The 23741-nt window shown below is 49.4% G+C and overlaps 1 protein-coding gene across 3 annotated transcripts; it reads right to left on the bottom strand.

The window, feature by feature from the left end:
- Positions 1 to 2889: 2889 nt before the first annotated feature.
- ahdc1 (AT hook, DNA binding motif, containing 1) lies at positions 2890 to 23335 on the bottom strand. 3 transcript variants are annotated; one of them, XR_005947786.1, is made up of 6 exons: positions 23221 to 23335; positions 22376 to 22556; positions 17877 to 17914; positions 11883 to 16549; positions 5794 to 6162; positions 2890 to 3039 (listed from the first exon to the last, which is right to left on the bottom strand). XR_005947786.1 is itself a non-coding variant. In XM_041234043.1 (4 exons), exon 4 carries the CDS (start codon positions 16515 to 16517, stop codon positions 11937 to 11939), a length of 4581 nt encoding a protein of 1526 aa, XP_041089977.1. In that variant the 5' UTR covers positions 16518 to 16549; positions 17877 to 17914; positions 22376 to 22556; positions 23221 to 23335; the 3' UTR covers positions 11048 to 11936. The 3 variants fall into 3 exon arrangements, 1 of the variants encoding a protein (XP_041089977.1); XM_041234043.1 differs by lacking the exons at positions 2890 to 3039; positions 5794 to 6162 and having other exon boundaries at positions 11048 to 16549; XR_005947787.1 differs by lacking the exons at positions 11883 to 16549; positions 17877 to 17914; positions 22376 to 22556; positions 23221 to 23335 and adding an exon at positions 10705 to 10801.
- Between the last annotated feature and the right edge of the window lie 406 nt (positions 23336 to 23741).

The following is a 23741-nucleotide window of genomic DNA, read 5'->3' as shown; positions in this document are numbered from 1 at the left end:
AAGGTTTAACCCTGACTTGAAACACTCATCAGCTTGATTTCAGTCACACAGAGTTATTTAAAGAATGGGTTTTGCTTGGATAAAGGATGGCTGCTGGAGTCTTCAGGGCAGGTACAAGCTAATATATTAATATCATTCACTGCATAATATTTTAATATGGGGTAACAGTATTTTTATGTAACATTTTGATTCCTTACAACTAAACAGTAATTGGCCCAGGGTCTTTATGTTTACAGAGTGGGGTACAAACAGGGACCTTTCAAGCTTTCCAAATTAACTATCTTTGCTTTGTACTTTTATTATTTATTTATTTATTTATTTTAATTTAGTAGTCGCCAATTTTGTAATTGTTTTTTTAATCATTTTCTCCCAATTTAGAATAGCCAGTTATTTTTAGGCTCAGCTCACCGCTACCACCCCCGCGCTGACTCAGGAGGATGAAGACAAGCACACGCTGTCCTCCGAAGCGTGTGCCGTCAGCCGCCCGCTTCTTTACACCCTGCAGCCGAGGACTCCGCCCTCTGGGAGCTCCCGTCCACGGTCGGCAGTGGAATAGTCTGGACTCAAACCGGCAAAGTCCAGGCTATAGGGCGAATCCTGCATTGCACATGGAGCGCCTTTACCGCATATGCCACTCTGCAGCCCCGGTTTGTACTTTTAAAGAGCGACTCAGTATGGGTAAGAGATACCAGCTACCTTTACTAATGCATTCCTGTTCATTCACTTTGGAGCATTTTCTGATACATTTCTAAAACGAAGCAGTTTAATTAAAGCCCATCTCTCAGAATCATGTCTTATCTCCAAGTACATCTGGTACACAAAGTGTAATCTTTAACCTGCACCCCCCTGCAACACCCTTCCCTACAGGATGGAAGAACCATCAGATCTGTTCTACGTGACACTTCTTACTGCAGTATTCCTTACATCCTCTAGGGGCAGAGTGTTGCAGGGGGAGGCCGTGGTTGTACTTGGAGGCTAGACATGATTCAGAGAGCTCTATAGAGGCCACAGGGGGCTTCACAAATGTTAGCAGGATTTGAGGACGGAAACAGAAAATGACACAAAGTGAATCTAAACAGCTGGAAGCATAAAGAGGTTAACACACCCTTGATGTTTGAAGCCCGTCCCAAGTTAACCACAGTCAGTGAAGGAGCAGGTTTGACACAGAGTTGGAAGGGGCTGCTGTATGGAGACTCAGCGCTGTTCAGACCATGAAACAGAGACTGCTCTGCAAGTCAAATCCATCTCAAAACAACAATAACGACAACAAGAACAATAAGATAGAAATCAATTTCTTTGGGGTGCGCACGGCATTCGGTTTTTTTCGTTTGTTTGAAAAATAAAAAATAAAAACAAAACATGCCATAAAAATCACATCACAAAAGTACACCTGATGAATCGAATGCAATGTGCAATACACAGTTTCAAAGAAAACCAGCTGTACAATAAATACGTCAATAATAACCCTTTCCATAGATTTGCTTTTGTCACGTAAATAAACATTTCAGTGCATATTTATAATAACCATTTCTTTTCATATTTTAAAGTATATTTACAAATGCTGGTATGACATGAACCGTGGTCCACAACTCTGTATGTGTACAACAGCAGCATCCACTGTCACGGGGCAAACAGACGGAGGAGCAAGAGGAGCAGGAGCAGGAGGAGGAGGGGGGAGGACGAGACAGAGGAGGATCAGGAGGAGGAGGAGCAGACAGAGGAGGATCAGGAGGAGGACGAGCAGACAGAGGAGGATCAGGAGGAGGAGGAGCAGGAGGAGGAGGAGCAGGAGGAGGAGGAGGAGGAGGAGGAGGAGGAGGAGGAGGAGGAGGAGGAGGACGAGCAGGCAGAGGAGGAGCAGGAGGAGCAGGAGCAGGAGGAGGCAGGAGGATGAGGCAGAGGAAGATCAGAAGGAGGAGGAGCAGGAGGAGCAGGAGCAGGAGGAGGAAGAGGAGGACAAGGCAGAGGAGGAGTAGGAGGAGGAGGAGGAGGGAGGAGGACGAGGAGGCAGAGGAGGAGCAGGAGGAGGGAGGAGGATGAGGCAGAGGAGGATCAGGCAGAGGAGGAGGAGCAGGCAGGAGGAGCAGGAGGAGGAGGAGCAGGAGGAGCAGGAGCAGGAGGAGGGAGGAGGACAAGGCAGAGGAGGATCAGGAGGAGGACGAACAGACAGAGGAGGAGCAGGAGGAGGGAGGAGGACGAGGCAGAGGAGGATCAGGAGGAGGAGGAGAAGACAGAGGAGGAGGAGGAGCAGGAGCAGGAGGAGGAGGAGGAGGAGGAGGCAGAGGAGGATCAGGAGGAGGACGAACAGACAGAGGAGGAGCAGGAGGAGGGAGGAGGACGAGGCAGAGGAGGATCAGGAGGAGGACGAGAAGACAGAGGAGGAGCAGGAGCAGGAGGAGGGAGGAGGACAAGGCAGAGGAGGATCAGGAGGAGGACGAACAGACAGAGGAGGATCAGGAGGGGGAGGAGCAGGCAGAGGAGGAGCAGGAGGAGCAGGAGAAGGAGGAGGGAGGAGGATGAGGCAGAGGAGGATCAGGAGGAGGAGGAGCAGACAGAGGAGGAGCAGGAGGAGGGAGGAGGACGAGGCAGAGGAGGAGCAGGAGGAGGAGCAGAGAGAGGAGGAGGAGGAGGGAGGAGGGAGGAGGACAAGGCAGAGGAGGATCAGGAGGAGGACGAACAGACAGAGGAGGATCAGGAGGGGGAGGAGCAGGCAGAGGAGGAGCAGGAGGAGGAGGAGGAGGAGGAGGAGGAGGAGGAGGGAGGAGGAGGAGGAAGAGGAGGATCAGGAGGAGCAGGAGGAGGGAGGAGGACAAGGCAGAGGAGGAGCAGGAGGAGGAGGCAGAGGAAGAGCAGGAGGAGCAGGAGCAGGAGGAGGGAGGAGGTAGGAGGTGGTGGAGGAGGAGGGAGGAGGAGCAGGAGGAGGGAGGAGGTAGGAGGTGGTGGAGGAGGGAGGAGGAGGAGGCTGCATGGGCCGCTGCTCCGCGGTGTCCAGTACCAGACTGTTCGGAGTGTGCTGAGGAGACAGTGAGTGCTGCACAGCTGAAATATAAAAGAAAGAAAAGCTCAAGACAGTGGCCTGTATATTAACAGTGCGCTTCCGTTTCCACACAGGGTTGACACAGACATCCCATGTATTCTCTCTTGTTATTGCATGTTATTCTTCTTATTATTATAAATATTATGTTACCCTTCCACCTTTGCACACTGTGATCTGTAACCCACATCCATTTCTATTTCCCAGCTCAGGTTGGCTGACAATAAAATGAACTCTTTCCAGAACTGAGCCTCATTCGGCTTCCAATATGTCAAAATAGTTATTATTAAACAGTCTAGTACTTTTAATGTGTGTATTAAATGTCTGTCTACATCCACTTTATTAAAACTAATACCCATTGTTAAGGCTGGATTGTTTTCATGATTTCAACGAAACGCACCCATTGCTGTGTAATATGCCGTTCCCTGCAGAAACCCCCATTTCTGAAAGAATAGGGTAGATATACATATTTGTATCACTTAAAATAAACACAGCAATCGTTTGCCTTACTGACGCACTGCCTGTTACACTTCATTAGGAACCTGGCAGCCGGTTTAGTTTGCTTCCTGTAAATGATTGAACAAACACTGCATAGAGCTACACGACTTTAAAATGTCTTCAATGAAACAGACACCAGCTGCATCAACAACTGTGAACATCTCGCTCTGTCCATAAAGTCACTCCTTCTAGAAGAGAGGTTACAATTTGCAATATTTCAAATTAGTTTTCCCCCACCACTCTTGTCTACATCCCAGAACAGCACTCAAATGAATTGTTTTATTTAAGTGACAATTATAACTGATGTATTTAACACTCCATTTGGAAACATAATAAATGCAGAGAAATGAGAGAGTCCTGGGTGGCAATCCCATTGTTCCACTTTGTACCTATTTCACATGTATCTGTTTATTACTGTAAAGTGTACTCTGTGCATAACTTTGAACGGGATACATATCAGATTACCATTGCAAATGACACCATCAGACATCATTTCAAACTGAGTCGATTAGAAATGTAAAAACATAAAACTAGAGTATGGCATCTCCTATTGCCCAATGCAAGAACCAACCCGAGACCCATGTGAAACACTGTTGCCAGCCACTGCCAGTCCCAAGTGAACAGTCAGTCTGACAGGGGCTGACAGCAGTAGGTACGTCTGTATTCAAGAGGACTACAATGAGTGATATCTGATGAGGAACAGGCTCAGAGGAGATGGCTCTCTATGAACTGTTATGGTAGGTAGATAACGTAGGTAGATGGCTTCAATCACACTGTCTCAGAGACAGTCCTGGGGACGTGACTCCAATCACACTCACACAGGGAGCGTCCTGGGGGGCGTGGCTCCAATCACACAGGGAGAGTCCTAGGGGCGTGGCTTCAATCACAAAGGGAGAGTCCTGGGGGCGTGGCTCCAATCACACTGTCTCAGGGAGAGTCCTGGGGGCGTGGCTCCAATCACACTGTCACAGGGAGAGTCCTGGGGGCGTGGCTCCAATCACACTCACACAGGGAGAGTCCTGGGGGCGTGGCTCCAATCACACTCACACAGGGAGAGTCCTGGGGGCGTGGCTTCAATCACACAGGGAGAGTCCTGGGGGCGTGGCTCCAATCACACTCACACAGGGAGAGTCCTGGGGGCGTGGCTCCAATCACACTCATACAGGGGGAGTCCTGGGGGCGTGGCTCCAATCAGGGGGAGTCCTGGGGGCACAGGGAGAGTCCTGGGGGCGTGGCTCCAATCACACTCACACAGGGAGAGTCCTGGGGGCGTGGCTCCAATCACACTGTCTCAGGGAGAGTCCTGGGGGCGTGGCTCCAATCACACTCACACAGGGAGAGTCCTGGGGGCGTGGCTTCAATCACAAAGGAAGAGTCCTGGGGGTGTGGCTCCAATCACACTCACACAGGGGGCGTCCTGGAGGCGTGGCTCCAATCACACTCACACAGGGAGTCCTGGGGGCGTGGCTCCAATCACACTCATACAGGGGGAGTCCTGGGGGCGTGGCTCCAATCACACTCATACAGGGGGAGGCCTGAGGACATGGCTCCAATCACACTGTCTCAGGGAGAGTCCTGGGGACGTGGCGCCAATCACACTGTCTCAGGGAGTCCTGGGGGCGTGGCTCCAATCACACAGGGAGAGTCCTGGGGGCATGGCTCCAATCATACTGTCTCAGGGAGAGTCCTGGGGGCGTGGCTCCAATCACACTCACACAGGGGGAGTCCTGGGGGCGTGGCTCCAATCACACAGGGAGAGTCCTGGGGGCATGGCTCCAATCATACTGTCTCAGGGAGAGTCCTCGGGGCGTGGCTCCAATCACACTCACACTGGGGGAGTCCTGGGGGCATAGCACCAATCACACTGTCTCAGGGAAAGGTTTGTATTTTTGCCTAACCTCAACTTGGTTATGCCCAATCGTAGCGTTTTGCTGAACTGTAGAATTTCAGGACAGATCATACCAATTTTAATATGATTATATCAGTCCCGATACTGACATGGTCGATTCGCACAGGAGTAAAAAGACCCGGGATGCCCGAGTTTGAAATTTGACACGAGGTCCCGATGTCCTGTAAAATAAATTGGGAGGACCTCTGAGAAAACTGTCTGGGATCAAAAGAAATGGGTGGACTGGCAGAAGACTCAATCCACCTGGTTAGGTGATTTTTAATCCTGTGCGAATCAGGCTTTAGTCTCTTATAGTTGTACCTTAGAACTGTGATCGAGCATTTTGAAAATCTGGCTGGTGTCTGGTACTGACCTCTCTGTGAACGGTGGACCACTCAGGAGAGAAGAAGAGGGCCCAGAGGATTGTGGTTTTGAAATTCCCTGCACTTCTCATCTTTCCACTGCGATCCAATCCAAGGTAGTTTAGCTGCCTGCACTGCGTTCCAGTCCATCCGTGAGACTTCCCCGTCACTTCTTGTTTTATTTTCTGTTTGATTGTCTCTGCTAGGGCCCGTCCAAGATGCGTGTTCTTTGACAAAGTTCAAGTTTCCTTTCGTTATTAAAAAAAACAAAAACAAAAAAACTCCCACAAATGTAGTAACCTTCGTCAGGCTTAAATTAAAAAACAAAACAAAGAACCAGGTAAAAAAAGTGTTCTGCAAAAGTCTCTGATAAATTACACCTGCAAGAGAGAGAGAGATAAAGAAATGCATTGGAGTCTGCTGTCTGTGCTGTGTTTAATTGTGGGCTACAGCTTTAAAGAAGTCCAAAATGTGCAGAGTTAAACTTACATACAAAAAGCAGTCTTAGTTTGTTTTATTGTTGAGTTTTAAAATCAATTTCTTACCTCTTACTTGCACTAGCAACATTATCCCAGCCCACATTTTCTTGTGCTAAATAACTCATGGTGTGTTGCTTGTTATTTTATTGTAAATATAACACAAGATATATTTTTACATGCTTCACACTACCCAGTCACTTCCTGTGCAGACTGACTCCAATCATCCCATGTGACCTACAGCAAAGGAAGTCATTACATATCTAGAGCTCTGTACTAAACCTGAAAAAAGTGACAAAAGAGCTGTGTTGAGCACAGAGAGGCAGCCGTGACAAGAGAAGGCTTGGACTACACTTCACAGTGACAAGGACACTAGTGCAGACAAGAGATACAACATTTACAAATCAGAACATAAACACCGAAAGTGTGTTGTTTTTGTTGTTTTGGATCACCCTTGTGTTACCCATGATTCCTTCCTCCTGTAACAAACTCTCCTTCCATGCAAGCAGTGCAGGAGAGTAGGTACACTGAGGCTCTTCATGTGCGAGTTTAGAAGGGAGATTGGTCTTCATGGCTGGGGGAGTGTTTGAGTCATTATTTCCACAGCTCGTAATGTCTTGGAAACCCTCACTGTAAACTGGGACCAGGAATCAGTCTGGGGGGGCAGTCAAGCAGCTTCAATCTCCAGATGTCATTTTAAAAATGCAAACTCGGGGAGCATCTTTTTCTTTTTTATTATTTGCTAGTAATTGTTTATTTGTCACTGCAATCAAGTGTGTGGTTTTACAGTATTAACCAAGCGTCAGCCATCTGATCACTTAAGAGCTTAACGATCATCCAGTACGCTCTAAATACCACAAATAAACGGCAATAACATTTGTACATTTTTTAAACTGAATCCATTAATTCAAGCATTATTTTCAAGGAGGCAATAATAGAAATGTGAAATGTTTCAGACATTTGAAATGGTTTTAAAACACGCATCTGTGGCAGTGCTGTTTGAATTCCCGCAGGCAGCTCCGTGCTGAATCTCAGCAGCACACCACTGGACTGGAATGGAAGCAAAGACACTCTGGAAACCAGCCCGGTAAGCACGTGATCCCACTGAACAATAACAAAACAAAATCTGCCCACGCTGGAGGTGGAAGTATGTTGTTTTAACTTGGTTATCACTCTTCTGTGTAAAGCATGCAGTAAAACACATGTCAGATTCCATTCTAGGGACCCAGCAGACAGGAGCACCTGTGCTTCAGTCTGCATGATCGTGTCCAGGTGGTCACTTTCTTAGGAACAGGGATGGTCTTGTTCCAACAGTATCCTCAGTTACTAATCACAGGAACGCTCCTTCAGTTTTAAAGCAGTTCATTATATTTAGGGCATCTGATTTTCGGTTTGAACAGACAAAAAATGATAAAACAATCAGTGTTTAGCCAATAAACACCGAAAAACATCGGGAACACAGTGGAAATGGTTACTCAATTCACATGGATCACCCCTTTCCCATTAAAAGAAAACTGCATGGGTAATGTTCCTCCTTCCTGACTTGTATCTATCATTGATTCATTCGGAGTACTTTAAACCAGAGGTCTCCAATCCTGGTTCTGCAGGGCTGCTGTCTCTCCTGTTTTTTGTTCCAACTGCACCCTAAATTACTTATTAGAAGCTTAATTGGTCCAATTAAGTATCCCCCAGGACCAGGATTGGAGAACACTGCTTTAAACCCGCCCCAACTACTGAGTGACAGCGCATTCCTACATCTCTACTGGAGCCTCCGCTTGCGAGATTTCAAACGAGATTCCAATCAGGAAAGGTGGTCGGTTTGCAGGATTTAAAGCTGTATTACAGTTAAGATACGGAGGATTTAAAACAGAATTGCAAACCGTACAAAAACCCCAGAAGAATGTGCCCGTGACTATAAGGATTTCGTTGTGGAAGGCAGCAAAGGAAAGAAGGTGCAACTTAACAGTGCAAGTACTGTCCAGTAACTCTACATATTTTGACAGAAAAAAATGCCCAGGCATTTTGGAAATTAACCGAAAACAATTTCACAGTAGATAAAAAGCGAAAGCCCTGAAAAATAAACGACTTACGTAAAACTAAAAAAGCTAAAAAATAAATCACCGAAAAATGAAATGAATAAAAACCGAAAAACAGAAGCCCTAATTATATTCCATTTTACATGTACATTCCCTAAGCTGTCATTTGTTGCCTGTTCAATATTGTACTGTGTATTTTCTGTATGATTCCACCGTGTAACAATTTTTTATTTTTTTTGGTTCCTGGGTAGTAAGTGTTATTTCCTAATTGCTTATGCATCAAAAGTATAGAAAATGGCTATTATTCCCCACAAACTTTGCTTTTGTGACCAGGACAGTGATATTTTGAAATTTACCTATTTTCCAGAACATTCCAGATAGATTCAGTGCTGAGTAAACTTGGAGTAACTTCTAGAACTTTCTAGGCCTTTCCAGTAAATAAATAGTAGTATACATACAGGGGCTTTAAGCCCACCAGTTCAGTTTAGTTCCAGCTGCCTAAGTGGATACATATCTGCATTTTTCTGAGATGACATCAAGAGGCTGCAATGGTGGCATTCCTGATGGGTCTCCATGGCGGTTTTACCAAGTTTCCCTGCTATCTTTGCCTTTGGGACAGCAGGGACACCAAGGCACACTACCACAGGCAGGACTGGCCACAGCGGACCGAGTTCTCTTTGGGGAGGAACGTCCAGTGGGAGCCACTGGTGGACCCCCAGAAGGTTCTGATGCCACCACTGCACATCAAATTGGGCCTTATGAAACAATTTGTCAGAGATCTAGATAAGGAGTCGGCAGCCTTCAAGTACCTTCAAGACTTCTTCCCTAAGCTGTCTGAGGCAAAGGTCAAAGCTGGTGTCTTCGTCGGACCACAGATAAAGAAGATCCTGGAGTGCAATGAATTCCCCAAGAAGCTCACTAGTAAGGAGAAAGCGGCTTGGAACAGCTTTATCGCAGTGGTTCGGGGCTTCCTGGGCAATCACAAGGCCCAAAACTATGTGGAGCTGGTTGAGACTCTGGTGAAGAACTACGGCACAATGGGCTGTAGGATGTCCCTCAAAGTCCATATCCTTGATGCTCATCTTGATAAATTCAAGGAGAACATGGAAGCGTACTCGGAGGAACAAGGCGAGCGCTTCCACCAGGATATACTGGACTTTGAACGCTGCTACCAAGGACAGTATAACGAAAACATGAACAGAGACTACATTTGGGGGCTGATTCGTGAAAGTGATTTACAGTATAATCGTAAATCCTGAAAAACTACTCACTTCTAAATCTTTTGTAGTCATTTTTGTATTACTTTAGTATAAATACATTTTCTGACTTTATGTGAACGAAAAGACCGTTTTCTCATTGGAAATAGGTAAATTTCAAAATATCACTGTCCTGGTCACAAAAGCAAAGTTTGTGGGGAATAATAGCCATTTTCTATACTTTTGAGGCATAAGCAATTAGGAAATAACACTTACTACCCAGGAACAAAAATTGTGTTACATGGTGTTCTCTATCGTCTCTCTGTCTACCAGGCTTACTATTGGAGCACCAGTTTCTTCTGAAAAGACTCTTCTAGCTGATGCTGGGGATGCATATCCATGCTGCACACTCGTCAGTGCTCAATGCCTCGCGTATGGGCTTCAGCGCAGAGTGCAGCGCTATTATGCTTCCCCACCTCACGATCCAGTCTTTTGAGATCTGCTTGCTGCAGTAGTACGAAAGCAGGGCGAATAGTGATTGAAGCAGAGGGTAAAGAATGACAGAGAATCTGAAACAGGTACGGAATTGAACATTTGTAAAAGATTATACAAGCGTCCGGTTCAAGCACAGAGGCATTTTCCGTTTGTAACTCGCTTTCGCTTTTCGTTGAAGTTGCATCGGGATCTTCCTGCGGTGCTGTATGCTCTTTATGTTCACATGTTCTTTTTATTTCATGAAGTAATGACCTCATAGTTCAAGCCAAACACCTGATTATCACACCACGCAGCAAACCTTTCTCTAACCTTTATCTAAGTGCTTGCTGAATACTTACTGGCCTTCCATTCTGCACAGCTGCTTAAAAACAAATATTTACCACCGGTCACTGCCCCTACTTTGCATCAATCTGAACCCACTTCAGTATCTTCTCCTCAGTCTGCTGTTTATTACCATGAGATCTGATACGTACTAAACGTGAAATTGTTAACAAGGGGGGCTGTGAATCACTCACTGCAGCTCACAACATAGCACCAGAAAAACCCATCTGCATGGCGGAGGAAATATTACATAGGTCTCAAACGTGCGGTTCTGGAAGAAACACCTGTCACACAAGCATGGAGTTCCATTTCACTCATGATGTTTGGGATAAAGTCTTGCTGGAAGCCATGCTTTCTGACTGCGAGTCCTTTCACCTGGACAGTGAAAATGCACCCACCTCTTCCCTGCCATCGTTCCTGTCTACAGCTCCAGACAAACTGTTTGCATCACCTATCATTTTAGCACTAAGAAAAAAAAAAAAAAAGAACTAGATGAACATAATTTAGATCTTTTATTTAACAGAATGTAATCAAAGAAACTACAAAATGATGTTGCAAGAGTCTATTGGAAGCCATAATAGTAGCACAGTATTTCATGTTAGATTTTGAAAGGTCACATTTTTCTATTTTTGCCAGTTTTTCGTGAAGTATATGGAAAACTACAAAACGGTATGCAATTCAATATGTTAACGGAACATCATTCGACCTTATGAAGCAAAATGAGTTCATTCTTCGGGTGATGCAAAACGTTTGGCCACAGCTGTATAACCAATCCGCTGCTTCCCCTATTGACTGACATGCTTTCAGCCAGTCACATGACTAAGAAGATACTGCTGAGCGTAAATGACCCGGGGAGGGCAAACAGATAACCAGGATAAAGAGCTAGAAACAGTTTCCTTCAGCCTAAAGTAACCTGAGATCATGTTTTAAAGTGAAAACACACGTTGGATACAACTTGTGGGTCTTTTACAGCTGTGCGTGCAGTCGCTAACGTAGGTGTAACATCGGGAAGAGTCGTGGAGTGGTTTTGTTTGCTGTGATGACTTTACTATAGAGTTCACAGGAACCCGGGTTTAGATTCACCAATACCTGCACTGCACTCAGCAACGTCCCGGGTCCAGGACTGTGGACTACAGGGACACACGTTTGATTTACCCTACAGGCAATAAACAACACAGCACCAAAAACACCCTGAATAACTCAACAGCAAACTTCATTGTGCTTCTTAACTTGTCAGCACATGATCTTACAGGTTATCTTTCTTCCTGTACAGTTAAACAGTTTGGGGTCTATACCACTGATCTTACCAGTGAGGGGTCTAAAAGAAACGCCACCGTTTACATTTTACATTTAAAAACGCACCTCACGTTTTAATAAATACAATTAAAAAAAACACCAGACACACACTGCTGGAGATTCTCACAAAGCCCCCTTGTAATGATTTAAACAAAGGTGGTGATTTAGATCCGTCACTTCATAGATCCACTGAATAGACTCTTTCTATTGGTCATCTTTCCGAGACCGGGACAGTGAAAGCCGTGCAGCTCTCGCGCACAAGGTCAGGTCATTCTCATACCTATAAACAAAGCCTCGGCTTCCCTGCAGCGATGCCACCCTCCCTCCCCAGTCCCTATAGGCTGGTGACGGTGAACAAGTCCTCCGTGTGCTGGTCCAGCAGGTGGCTGAGGACCCCTCTTTGAGGGGGGGGCCACAGGCCGGTCTGTCCCTGGCTCTGGAGGGGGGGGTAGCGGTGCTGGAAACTCTCCGGCGGCAGGTGGAAGCCAGGCTCGCTAGCAGACGGATGAGAGTTCAGTTCCAGAGCGGGCGGGTAAGGGGAGGAGTGAGTGGTAGCAGCAGCAGCTGGCCTGTGTGGCCTCCCCATCTCCAGGGCCTCGTTCTCAACCTCCCTCTCTTTCTCTGTCCTGCCCAGGGAGATGGGATTGAGGATGTGCGGGCTGCCCGCCGCTCCGGTCCGCTCCACAAACTCCTCCCGCTTGTCGTAGTGGTGCGGGCTGCCAGACAAGGAACCACCTGGCTGCTGGTACCAGTAAGAGGAGCTGCTGTAGGTGGGGGAGTCATACTGGGATCCAGGGAGGTCCTTGCTGGCTCGGTGGGGACTCTGAGCAGCGCAAGGCAGAAGTCTTCGGAAGTCACAGGGCAGGGGGTTGTCCTTGTTGAAGGTGAGGGTTGGGGAGCAGCTGGGGGAAAAGGCCTTTGGAGGCCCGGTGTACGGGTACAGAGGTTTGGTAGGGGCCGCATGGAAGGGCTTGGGGTCGGGCTGTAGGCCCACGACCGGGGAGAGACAGGCGGCCTCACTGTGGAACATCTGCAGGAACTTGTCCTCTGAGGAGGAGGGGGTGGGGGGGTTGATGGAGTAGGGGCTGGAGTATCCACACTGCTCCCTCTCCCCCAACCCCATGCTTTGGGACTGTGAGGACAGAGGGGACATACTGCTGCTGTCTCCACTGTAATAGTCCACCACAAGGTTTGGGCTGTCCTGGTAGAGGGGCATCGCTGCAGCCTGGGCGGCTGGTTTCTGAGCCTTGGGCTTCAGCAGAGCGGCACGGTCCCGTCTGCAGGAAGGAAAGGCTCCACGAGACCCCCTGGGCTGCCTGGCTCCCATGGTGCTCCTTTTGGTGCCAGGAATGGGAGAAGATGAGTTGGAGGGAGTGGAGACTGGTGGGAAGCCCAGAAGGCAGCTCTCTCCCTGGGCGTCAGTCCTTTTCCGCCTCCCCCGCCCAGGTTTGGAACCCCCCTGGAAGAGGACGCTCTGGTTCCAGCTGTAGGAGGGGCCTGAGGAGCTCTCATTCCAGTCCATCATCAGCTTCTCCAGGCTGGACAGGCTGGACTGTCCCTCGCCAGAGGCAGGGTGGTCCTGCAGCTTGCAAGACCCCGCCGCCCCTGGCTGCCCAAAGTGAGAGCTGTCCGAAGAGGACTCTGAGAAGGTCTCTGAGAAGGAGCGCTGCTTGGCCTTCTGAGGCGTGTAGTTGGAGATATCCAGGATGTCCTTAGGCTCGGTGCAGGCGCTGTAGTCCAAAGAGCTGAGGAACTGCAGCCCGAAAGCGTCCGGGTTCCCACTCCCTGGGTAGCTGGACCGGTGCCCCCACTGGGAGGACTGCCTGCAGCTTTCGGGAGACAAGGGGAAGGAGCTGGCCGTGCTCTTGGTCAGCATGAAGCTACCAGGAGATGCTGCCCCAGGGCTTGGGAAGCCACCATACAAGGACTTGCCCAAAGGATTGGTACCTTGGTGGCCGGAGTAGCCGATATGAGAAGAGCTGCTTGGGGATGCCTGGAGTGCCTTGCTGTTGCCACTGCCAGCATATGGGAAGCTGCAGTCAGCTGTCCTCTGGCCCTCATACTGCTTCAATGGCTGGAGATTAGACTGGGACCCAGAGACATAGCCACTGTACTGGGAGAAACTTCCAGAGGGGTGTGGGGAGCTGGGGGACCTGGAGAGGGAGAGAGGTGGAACCAGCTTCTGGAAGGACGTAGGCGAGGTCTGAGAGAGATTGTAGTTGCCACCATGTGCATAGGGAGGCCTTGGCGGGTGGGAGGTCTGGGAGGGGCCCTCACAGTTTGATGGGCCGGCCTTGGGGGCCCTCTTGGGGTAGCCAGGAGACCACCGCTGGCTCTGTGTGGGGTTCCCAGCTTCATAACATCCGGAAACCTTGCGAGATTCAGTGCGTCCCGGTGCTGCTGACGACGAAGACAAAGAGCAATCCAACAAGTCGGAGGAGTCATCGGAATCCAGGAGGGAGCGGAAATACCCAGCGCACAGCCCTTGAGATTCGGGGTTGCCTTGAGCTTGAGATGGGTAATAGCCTACCTTCCCAGGATTGCATGGCGCAAAGCCCCGAGGCAAAGCTGCTTTTTGGTATCCGAAGTCCGCTTGGCTTGGCCGCCCATCTGCTCTGGAAGCCCAGCCATTCCCGCTGGCCCACTCCGAATCCTGGTGCGCTCCAGGCTCCTTCAGGACGCCGTTCTTTCGAGGGCGCCTCTTGCGAAACACTTTCTCTGCTGAAGGAATGCGGCTAGGGTCCCCCATCGCGGCCTTGCCTCTCTTGCGGGGGTGATCGGGGTCGGAGGTCGGCGTTTTCCGTTTTTTCCCAATAGTCTCGAAGAAGTCACTGAAAGATCTCTTGAAGGACTCGGCAGAGCCAGCCAGCCCCCCTCTTCCTCCCATGCAGCCCGCCCTGCCTCCTCGCCGTCGGAAGCCTTGCAGCCTGTGCAGCAGGGTGGAGATGTTTGGGGTGTCGAGGGGCTGCTGAAGGGACTCTGGCTCACTGGGGCTGGAGCAGCGGGGAGGGGAGCAGCGGCCAGTGGTGGGCGGCTCCCGGTTAAGAAAGGCCAGTTTGGAGAGGACGTCTCCGTAGTCGGTCTTGGCATCATTGGTGTCATTTGCGTAGGAGGGCTGAGGAGAGGGCAGCTTGACCCTGCGGCGACGCCGTGGCTTCTTCCCCTCCTCGATCTTGACCTCTTTGGGGTCTGACTGCCCGGGTGGGACCTGTTTGGGCGGGCGCCCTCGCCGCCTCTTCAGGATGACTGGCAGCTTCCCCGGGGGGAACATCACCATCACATTCTTGCCGTTGTTTTTCATTTTCAGTAACGCTGTGGGCTCCCGCTGGGGTCCCTCCCCGCCCTCTGTTTCCCCAGCCCTCTCCTGCTGCCCGGGTGTCTCCATGGACGAGATTTTGTAGCTCTTGTGGCGCCGGCTCATGTTCACTGGGATGCGGGCGACCTTCACCACAATCTTCCGGATGCCCACGCACTTTCCTTTCCGCCTGCCTCGGGCAGTCGAGGACCCTTCTCTCACAGCCCCTTCACTCAGCGTAGGAAACCTGGGGACAGCCTCAAAGCTTTCCAATCCCCGGGGCTTCTTCTCTACCTCCTCGCACACCTCCTCCTTTTCTCCTGCTGCTTCAACCTCCTTGGGTTTGGGAGTATTGTCCGGGGTTTCTTCAGGCTCCTCTTTGGGGGTTGTCTCCTTAATGTCCTTGTGAACCTCTTCCAATGCCCGTCTCAACCGTGAGGATTTCCTCAGATGGCACGGGATCTTTGGCCTGTCTGAGCTCCTCAGCGCGTACTTCCTCTCTCGGTCGGGGGTCGTGGCGGAGGGATTCTGCCCCCTCTCTGTGGAGCTCTGCTGGCTCTCTGGGGGGGTGCTGACTGTTTCTACAGGGGCAGCAGTACTAGGTGTGGTGGTAACCGCAGTATTGGGATGGCATTCTGGGGTGACCTGCTGGCTGGTGGCTGGGAAAAGGGGCAACTTGTTGGGGAGAGGCTCAGGAGGGGCTTGGATCTCACTGGGCACTTCCAAACGGACCAGGGAAGGATCCTGTGCCACCCCTGCTGGCTCTGCTTCTGGCTCAGGTTCTGGTTCTGGTTCTGGGGATGTCTTGGGTGCCTCGCTCTGCGGGGGTCGTTCTATCTCAGCCAGCTTCTGGAGCTCAAGCTGCCGCTGAAGCAGGTGCTGCCTCCGTCCTTTGGGCCCGATCCTAGGTCTCTTGTGCAGCCTCTGTCCAGGGCCGCGGATGCCGTTGGCCAATGAGGGTGTGGAGTGGAAGCTGTAGAGCAGTTCTGTGTTCTCCCCTCCGCTCCCTCCCAGCAGCTCCTCCTCACCACTGCCCCCCTCGCTCCAGCCCCCACAGTCCAGTCTCACGCTGCTGGTCTGCAGGCCCCTGGAGAGCCTGCCTAGGTCCTTGGTGATGTCTATGAGCTGCACCACAGGGCACAGGTTGATTCTCCCGTTCCCGCACTTCCTCTGCAGCAGTGTCAGGATGCTGTCCATGCTGCTCCTGCCTGAGGAGAGCAGAGCCGAGGTGGAGAAGCTCTTTAGCTCACTGTCCTGCTTCTCTTCCAGCACCTCCTCTGTCTCCTGGGTTCCCACAAATGCTTCCAGCTGATCTAAAGGAGAGAGGTGCCCCCTAGCTGGGTTTTTTTTAATCCCATACAACAGGCAGGGGTCGGGACTGTCAGGCATCCCCGGGGGGCTAGAGGGCAAGGGTAAAGGGCAGGGGTCTCCGCTGCGCCCCCCTGGAGGGAGCAGAGACTGCTGACCGGTCCAGCTCCCCTGACAGGCCAGCTCAGGACTCTTTGGTGGGTCGAGGGAGTTGCAGCCCCCCTCGGGGCTCCGCTCCAGGCTGGGGAGGGGGGTGCATGCCCTGGGGAGGGGGGTGCATGCCATGGTTTGTGGCTTTCTGTCCTTCTTCATGGCTTGGGAGTCCAGAAAGCTGATACAGGGATCTAGGTAATAAATAAGAGAGAAATAAAAACTATTATTAATATTATTAGTATTATCATTACTACAATACATGGTTGGTTGACTATTCACTGTCCTATAAACTACAGGGTGTAATGATCTTATGAGAGTTCAGTACAGACCTCATGAGATTTGACAGCAGAACTGTAGTTAATAATGCTTCATTTCTCTGACTTCTTTACTTGATTTACAATTGATAACAGTAATTAACAAGTTTTCTCTATGTATAGGAGACCGTGCATTGTCTTTATAATATATATAGCAGACCCCATATTGATAAAGCCCTCTGAAATGTCTTTCTAATATAAACTCTGACACTGATGCGATACAGCCCTCTGAAATGTCTTTCTAATATAAACTCTGACACTGATGCGATACAGCCCTCTGAAATGTCTTTCTAATATAAACTCTGACACTGATGCGATACAGCCCTCTGAAATGTCTTTCTAATATAAACTCTGACACTGATGCGATACAGCCCTCTGAAATGTCTTTCTAATATAAACTCTGACACTGATGCGATACAGCCCATTGAAATGTCTTTCTAATATAAACTCTGACACTGATGCGATACAGCCCTCTGACAATATAAACTCTGACACTGCCCATTGAAATGTCTTTCTAATATAAACTACTGACACTGATGCGATACAGCCCTCTGAAATGTCTTTCTAATATAAACTCTGACACTGAAATGAAATGTCTTTCTAATATAAACTCTTTGAAATGTCTTTCTAATATAAACTCTGACACTGATGCGATACAGCCCTCTGAAATGTCTTTCTAATATAAACTCTGACACTGATGCGATACAGCCCTCTGAAATGTCTTTCTAATATAAACTCTGACACTGATGCGATACAGCCCTCTGAAATGTCTTTCTAATATATGCGATACAGCCCTCTGAAATGTCTTTCTAATATAAACTCTGACACTGATGCGATACAGCCCATTGAAATGTCTTTCTAATATAAACTCTGATACTGATGCGATACAGCCCTCCGAAATGTCTTTGCAGTAGAGGTCTTGTATCAGATGGAAAGGGCTGCTGGGTTTCAGGAAGCACCATGCCATGTCTCTTCTGTCAGGGTGCATTGTGTATTATTTCTAATTGTTTTTCTTAGCTTCTACATGTGAAGCTTGTTAAGAATGCCTTTGCATGGCTGCAGTATATAAACTGAAATGATGATGATGATGATGATGATGATGATGATGATGATGATGATGATGATGAAGCTGGGTTCAACCCCAGGCCTTCGCAAGGGAACCTGAGTCTAGCCCCCTCCTTTCCAGATGAGCCCCCTCGCTTACCTTCCCCTGAGCCCGTCCTCCCATTGCACCTGATGTCCCTGAAAACAGACAGAAACAGTACAAATCAGTCCCTTGCAAACATGCTGGCAGTACTACTGCAATACACTGCAGCACAGCCAGTGGACAAAGCAACTGTTTACATGGCGCAGGGATGAAAATAAAGACTCCTATTGCATAGCAGCTTCACCCATTCCAGGTTTTAACAAAGGCACAAGGGACACGTGTCCCACAAAACATGCTAACTTTCTTATTTTTGCAATGAGGTGCACAAAACCGGGTTTAATCTGCATCTGGTCACCCGAATGGTCAGTTTCCTCCTCGTGATGCTTGAGTCGCTCTCAATGCATTTTAAAAAGAGCCTGTTTGCACAAGCGCTCAATTCCTTGTGTGCCTTTGGGGATCACATGTGTTTGAGCAACAAGCTGAGGTGTGTCTAATTAAACTTCGAGTAAAGACCAGCAATGGATCAAAGTGCTATGCAATGGGAGTCTTATTTCCATCCCCACGGAGTGATATCCTTCAGAAGAGCGGCTAGACCAATCCCAGGGGCCCAGGGTATGAGTTATGAGGCCGGTTCTGTCTCTTTTTGCACTGGCCTGCATAGCTGCTTGCTGAAGAGAGCAGCTTACATGACAGGAGAGCATTCGCTAGATTAGCAACACAGCAGCTAGCAGGTAGACAGCTGTGCTTTTCACTTGTGTTTGCATGAATCACAGACTCGGTTTCTGTTCTGATGAATACTGTCATGCTATTAGAACTAGAAGATGTGCTGAAACGCTGAATTAAAGCAAGGAACAGATCTTAACCCTCAACCTCTTTGATCACGTGGAAATGAGTGGGTTTCACTGCTGCTGTCTCTTTGAATCTTAATGAACCGTGGTGCAGTACAGTATAGCAGGCTGTCTTGTGCAGGCATGTGCTTGTGAGTGTATGTTGTTGGTCATTTGGGGAGGTAACTGAACATCTGAGGGTCTAGTTTATATAAAGGCAGTGACTACTGAGATTAATCTACACAAGCATAACAGATGCCTGAAGGCTTTGCTTACTGCAGTGTAGTGTAGTGTATTATACTGCAGTGTAGTGTAGTGCAGTACCAACATTTTCAACATGGAACTCTGTCACAACGTGCTTCTTTAAAATGCCCAGCCCAGGGTAGCGAATTAAACTGTAGACCGATGGGAAGATACATTCCCAAGCAAGAAGCGAGAAAGTGTACCGGAGTGAAAGTACAGGGTCTGCGCATACTGGGTCACATTTTCAAAGCGTTTCCTCCCTCCTTCATTTAATTCCTGTTTTTTGAAAAGAAAAAAAACAAACACCCCGAGGGTGCGGAAGAGGGCTTGGGGTTCTATTACTTAGCAGTTTGTTTTTTTTCAAAGGAACACGTGTTTTACCTCTTTAACAAAAAAAAAATAGGAGTTCATTCAAGACGGAAGCGATTGCTTTGAAAATATGGCCTAGCATGTGTAGACATCACCAGGCCTGTCTCTCTCCGCTTCATATACAGCGTTTAACATTCACAATCCACACACATCAGCCTGAAAACCCACATCCAGCCCTTTGAAATACAGCATGTAGACTAGGATAAGCCACACTGGTCCATATGCACGACAAGTTGTAAAAAGCTGAAACAAAAACGCTTGGGCCTGCTTGCATTCGTTCTATTTGGCTTGGCAGTGAACAGGTTAAAGCAACTACACAGGCCTGACTTGCCTGCTTCAGTCTTAAAATACCTCAGCTAAAGGAAATCCTGACTTCCAGGGCCCCAGGGACCTCATAAACATTGCCACCTCGACAGTTTAAATATAAACGCGGCTGTAAACCTCAGCGGCAGGTTCCCAGATCAACAGTGAGGACTGAAACACAACCCTTCAGCTGCGATTGCAGAGTCCTACCACTGGAGGGCAGTAATACTCACTCATACAAGCGCACACACACGACTGCTGCTTGTATTTCATTTGTTTGTCAGGATCGAGTTGCTATTGGAATTGACTGGAAAACTGCACTCTCTCTCTCCTTCTCTCCCCCTATCTCCTCCCTCTCCCTCCCCCCTTCCATCTCCCTCTTCCTCTCTCACACTATTTCCAGGGCAGTGAAGACAGAACCCTGCCAGGGCGCCAGGGCACCAGTCACATGACCCCCCCGCCCCCTCCCTCCCCTTGCTGGCTCTTGCTGGGCTGCTGTACAGTGCAGCAGCTGAACTGGGGAGCCTGTCTCTCAACTGTCACACATTAGGAAGGGCAGGCAGCCCACAACAACCTACCTGAACTCAAGTCACAGCGTATCAAACACATCACTTTCACAAACTCCTTTATGAACGTGTGGGGAAAATAACACTGCATCGTCTGCAAAAGTATTTTGTGTAAAACTTGTTTCCTGAGAGACTGGGAGGGAGGGAGGCAGTGTGGTCTAGTGGTTAGAGCTGAGGGACTGGGAGGGAGGCAGTGTGCTTTAGTGGTTAGAGCTGAGGGACTGGGAGGGAGGGAGGCAGTGTGCTCTAGTGTGAGCTGAGAGGGACTAGGAGGGAGGGAGAGGGTCTAGAGAGCTGGAGGGACTGGGAGGGAGGGAGGCAGTGTGCTCTAGTGGTTAGAGCTGAGAGACTGGGAGGGAGGCAGTGTGCTCTAGTGGTTAGAGCTGAGGGACTGGGAGGGAGGGAGGCAGTGTGCTCTAGTGGTTAGAGCAGGTTTGGTAAGAGTCACTGGTGTCTCATTCTGTTCCGCTCCTCCAGGTGGCAATGCTGAGCTCCGCTCGCTGTGTAAACTGAGCCTCAGTCTCTCTCTCTCAGACAATGATGAAGCATGGCTTGCCTGTCAGGTTATATAATCAAGGCCTGCTTTTGGAAAGGTCAGAGAACGCTGTCAAATGTGGTGTGATGCTAATTGCACCATTAGCATATTTCTATCAATGTGGCACCAGGGATCTGAGAATCAAAGATGAATAATAATTCAGTGTGGGAGGGGTTTTATAAAAAATGAATTGGAATCCAGTGTGCAGTCATTACAGATTGAACTGGAAAGAACTCTCTCTTGTGACAGGTGGAGCAGTGCACGGGGAAGATTGCTGTGCTGTTGCTTTTCTGGTCATTGGGTTTGTTTTTTTTCAATCTCTCAGAGTGTCACTGAAGCAGAGAGCTCTCTGAAAGCACAGCAAAGCTTGTCTACACATTAGTGTTATAGATGTTCTCCTCTCCTCTCATTTCCTCCTCTCCTCTCTCTGCTCCTCTCCTCACTTCTCTTCCTCTACTCTTCTCTGCTCCTCCTCCTCTCCTCTCCCATCCCCTCCCCTCCCCCCTCCTCTCCTCTCTTCCACCCTCCTCCTCTCCTCTCCCCCAGGCTGTATGGATGGCGCGCTGCTGTTCAGGAAGTGAGCTCAGCGGTTTGGCAGCTTAACAGGTCTGGCACTGCAGGAGAGCAGAAGACACACACACTGCAGCACACACACACACACACACACTCACACTGCAGCATTCACACACACTCACACTGCAGCACACACATACACTCACTCACACACACTCACTCACACTCACTCACACTGCAGCACTCACTCACACACACTCACAAACACTGTGTCTCAGGGTCTCGGTGTGCGAGCGTCTCAGGGTCTCGGTGTGTGTTTGTCACAGTGTCTCACGTGCGAGTGTCTCAGGGTCTCTGTGTGTTTGTCATTGTCATTATGTGCAACTGTCACCTCACTGTACTGGGATGGGGTGGCCTGTGTATGGTTATATGTGTGTGTCTCTGTGACTGTGGTCTCTGTGACTGTGTCACCATCATCTGTGTATCTCAGTATATCTGTTTCTCTGTATGTGTGTGTATCCAGGTATGTGTGTGTACGTGTGTGTCTCAGTGTGTGTGTGTGTGGGAGTGTGTGTATATGTCTCAGTGTGTGTGCGTGTGTGTGTGTGTGCATGTCTCAGTGTGTGTGTGGGTGTGTGTGTATATGTCTCAGTGTGTGTGTGTGTGTGTGTGTGTGTGTGTGTGTGTGTGTGTGTGTGTGTGTGTGTGTGTGTGTGTGTGTGTGTGTGTGTGTGTGTGTGTGTGTGTGTGTGTGTGTGTGTGTGTGTGCATGTCTCAGTGTGTGTGTGTGTGTGTGTGTATGTCTCAGTGAGTGTGTGTGTGTGTGTGCATGTCTCAGTGTGTGTGTGGGTGTGTGTGTATATGTCTCAGTGTGTGTGTGTGTGTGTGTGTGTCAGTGTGTGTGTGTGTGTGTGTGTGTGTGTGTGTGTGTGTTTTAGTGTGTGTGTGTGTGTGTGTGCATATGTCTCAGTGTGTGTGTGTGTGTGGGTGTGTGTGTATATGTCTCAGTGTGTGTGTGTGCGTGTGCATGTCTTAGTGTGTGAGTGGGTGTGTATGCATATGTCTCAGTGTGTGTGTGTGTGTGTGTGTGTGTGTGTGTGTGCATGTCTCAGTGTGTGTGTGGGTGTGTGTGTATATGTCTCAGTGTGTGTGTGTGTGTGTGTGTGTGTGTGTGTGTGTGTGTGTGCCTCTGTATCTCACCGGACTCGTGTGAGCTCTCTGCGCTGATATCCAGTCCCGACCCCCTCCTTCTGCCCCTCCTTCTGCTCCTCCTCCTGCTCCTCCTCCTCCTCTCTCAGAATCACACAGGGGGAAGCAGGCCGCTCCGCTGGGAATCCCCCGTTCAACACACCACCACTTGGGACCAGCCTGCAGCCAGCATCTGTGAGGGGAGAGAGAGGAGAGAGGGGTTAGAGAGAGGCAAGACAGAAGAGAGGGGGGGTTAGAGAGGGGAGAGAGGGGAGAGAGGAGAGGGGTTACAGAGGGGGGAGAGGGGAGAGAGTTGAGAGAGGGGTTAGAGAGGGGTAAGTAAGAAGAGAGGGGTTACAGAGGGGGAGCGGGGAGAGAGATGAGAGAGGAGAGAAATGAGAGATGAGAGAGGAGAGTGGGGTTAGAGGGGGGAGAGGGGAGAGAGATGAGAGATGAGAGAGAAGAGTGGGGTTAGAGAGGGGGAGAGAGGAGAGAAGGGTTAGAGGAGTTAGAGAGGAGAGGGGTTAGTTTGTAGAGTTAGACAGATGAGAGAGAGGGAGGTTAGAAAGAGGAGAGAGAGGGGGTTAGAGAGAGAGGGAGGGTTAGAGAACAGAGGGGTTAGAGAGAGGAGAGAGGGGTTAGTTTGTAGAGTTAGACAGATGAGAGAGAGGGAGGTTAGGAAGAGGAGAGAGAGCAGAGAGAGAGAGGGAGGGTTTTCCCAAGGGGGGTTAGAAGAGGGAGGGGTCCCCCATCTCTCCCCCCAATCTGTCTCTGAGAGGGGGGGGGGGGGGGTTAGAGGACAGAGAGGGGGTAGAGAAGGGGGGGGGACAGAGAGAGGGGGAGAGAGGAGAGCGCACCTTAATCCTAACCAGAACATCCTCTGCCTGCCATTCAGTCCTTGGCCTCTCAAACAGAGACTGATAAAGGGAAAATAACAACTCAAAATACAGCATCAGACCCTGGTGTGTGTCCTGTACACCAGGTAATGCTTTTGAGATTACATACAGAACCTGCTTAAAGCACAGAGGAACCCATACTAAGTTAGACTAGCACTCAATGAATCTGACATCTCTGACGAGCACTGGGTATGGACTGGATTACAGAGCCATGCTGTTCATCTCTGATGAGCGCCGGGTATGGACTGGGTTACAGAGCCATGCTGTTCATCTCTGATGAGCGCTGGGTATGGACTGGGTTACAGAGCCATGCTGTTCATCTCTGATGAGCGCCGGGTATGGACTGGGTTACAGAGCCATGCTGTTCATCTCTGATGAGCGCCGGGTATGGACTGGGTTACAGAGCCATGCTGTTCATCTCAGATGAGCGCAGGGTATCCTTTACAGAGCCATGCTGTTCATCTCTGATGAGCGCCGGGTAT

The sequence above is a fragment of the Polyodon spathula genome, chromosome 32, assembly GCF_017654505.1.
Source record: "Polyodon spathula isolate WHYD16114869_AA chromosome 32, ASM1765450v1, whole genome shotgun sequence".
In the NCBI taxonomy this organism is placed as follows: Eukaryota; Metazoa; Chordata; class Actinopteri; order Acipenseriformes; family Polyodontidae; genus Polyodon; species Polyodon spathula.
This window is presented reverse-complemented; position numbering and strand designations above follow the sequence as displayed.